The 1,124-nt window shown below is 47.0% G+C and overlaps 1 pseudogene across 1 annotated transcript; it reads right to left on the bottom strand.

Annotated features, from left to right (window-relative positions):
- Window positions 1-149: 149 nt before the first annotated feature.
- Window positions 150-1,118, bottom strand: TEOVI_000762800:pseudogene (annotated as a pseudogene). The gene has a single exon. A coding segment is annotated over exon 1 (969 nt).
- Window positions 1,119-1,124: the final 6 nt, after the last annotated feature.

Genomic DNA, 1,124 nt, shown 5'->3' with positions numbered 1-1,124 from the left:
ATAATAAAAGAACCCTCTTTAACTTTGCACTGTTTTTTCTCTACGTTCCAATCGCATTTGTTTTTGTCACAATCTTTCTCTTCAGTTCCTTTGCAATCAGTTGCGGTTGTTTTATTATCATCGTTTTTATTCTGTCCTGCCGCTTTGCCTGGTTCTTCTTGGTTTTCAGGGATTGTGGGCCGTGCCGCTTGGGCTTTGATTGTCGCTTGTGATTTCTTTCCTTGGCAGAAGGCCAAAGCTAAAGAAAAATCTTGGTCTGTTGCAAGATCTTTCAGATTTTTGCTGTTCGCAGACGCCCCTACCTTGAATCCCGGCTTGTTTTGCTCCAGCTTCTTCAGGAATTTTTCCTCCATAGTTTTCTTGTCGTCACCAAGTAGCGATTTCGCGGCCTCTTTTTTGTCTTTGGTTTTCTCGTCTGCTTTGCCGGTCGCGGTTAGTAAGGCTATGATAATGTCCTGAACATCGGTTTCTGTGATTAAATCGCTTACTTGTTGGGATGCTAGCAAGTTTGGGCTCGCAATCTTTTTGTTTTGAGCTTTGCAAATAGCGCTGGCTAGGTGTTTGGCTGTTACTAGTAGTTTGTTGTCTGGTTGATCTGGCTCTTCGCATTGGGTGTTACTGCCAAGTCCTTTTTTGAGAAACTGTTTCTCGGGTGTCGGTTTGTTGGCGGCTGGTCCGTAGGCCGGTATCCCTACACCGTCGGTCGCTGTTTTCATGTTGGGTTGGCTGTCGTCGCCAGTGTCGCCGCATGCTTCGTTGTCTGCCGTTTTACCTGCTAAGTTGGTTCCGATGTTTCCTTCAGCTGCTATACCTACTTTTATTGTGGGCGTTTTGAACTTATTGTCTGAAAGCGCATGTATGTACGTTAGCGAGTCTATTTCTGCAGCAGCTGCACCAGATTTGGGAGATGCTCCTAGCTGTGTTCCGCATGTGCTCTCTGTTTGCTGTGCCGTGTTAACGTTTATGCTGCAGCCTTTGTGAGCGCTATTTCTTGTCCGTGAGCTGTAGGTGGCCGATTCGAAGGTTGCTCCGCTGTAGGTTGGTGTGCCAGGCCACATCGCTTCGAAGGCCTTTAGTTGCGCAGCCCTGCTCCGCAGGATATGTGCACTCTATTGTAACTGTTT

Source organism: Trypanosoma equiperdum, assembly GCF_001457755.1.
Source record: "Trypanosoma equiperdum strain OVI genome assembly, contig: ctg_1956, whole genome shotgun sequence".
NCBI lineage: Eukaryota > Euglenozoa > Kinetoplastea > Trypanosomatida > Trypanosomatidae > Trypanosoma > Trypanosoma equiperdum.
Note: the sequence above shows the minus strand (reverse complement) of the source record. Positions and strands in the feature narration are given on the sequence as shown.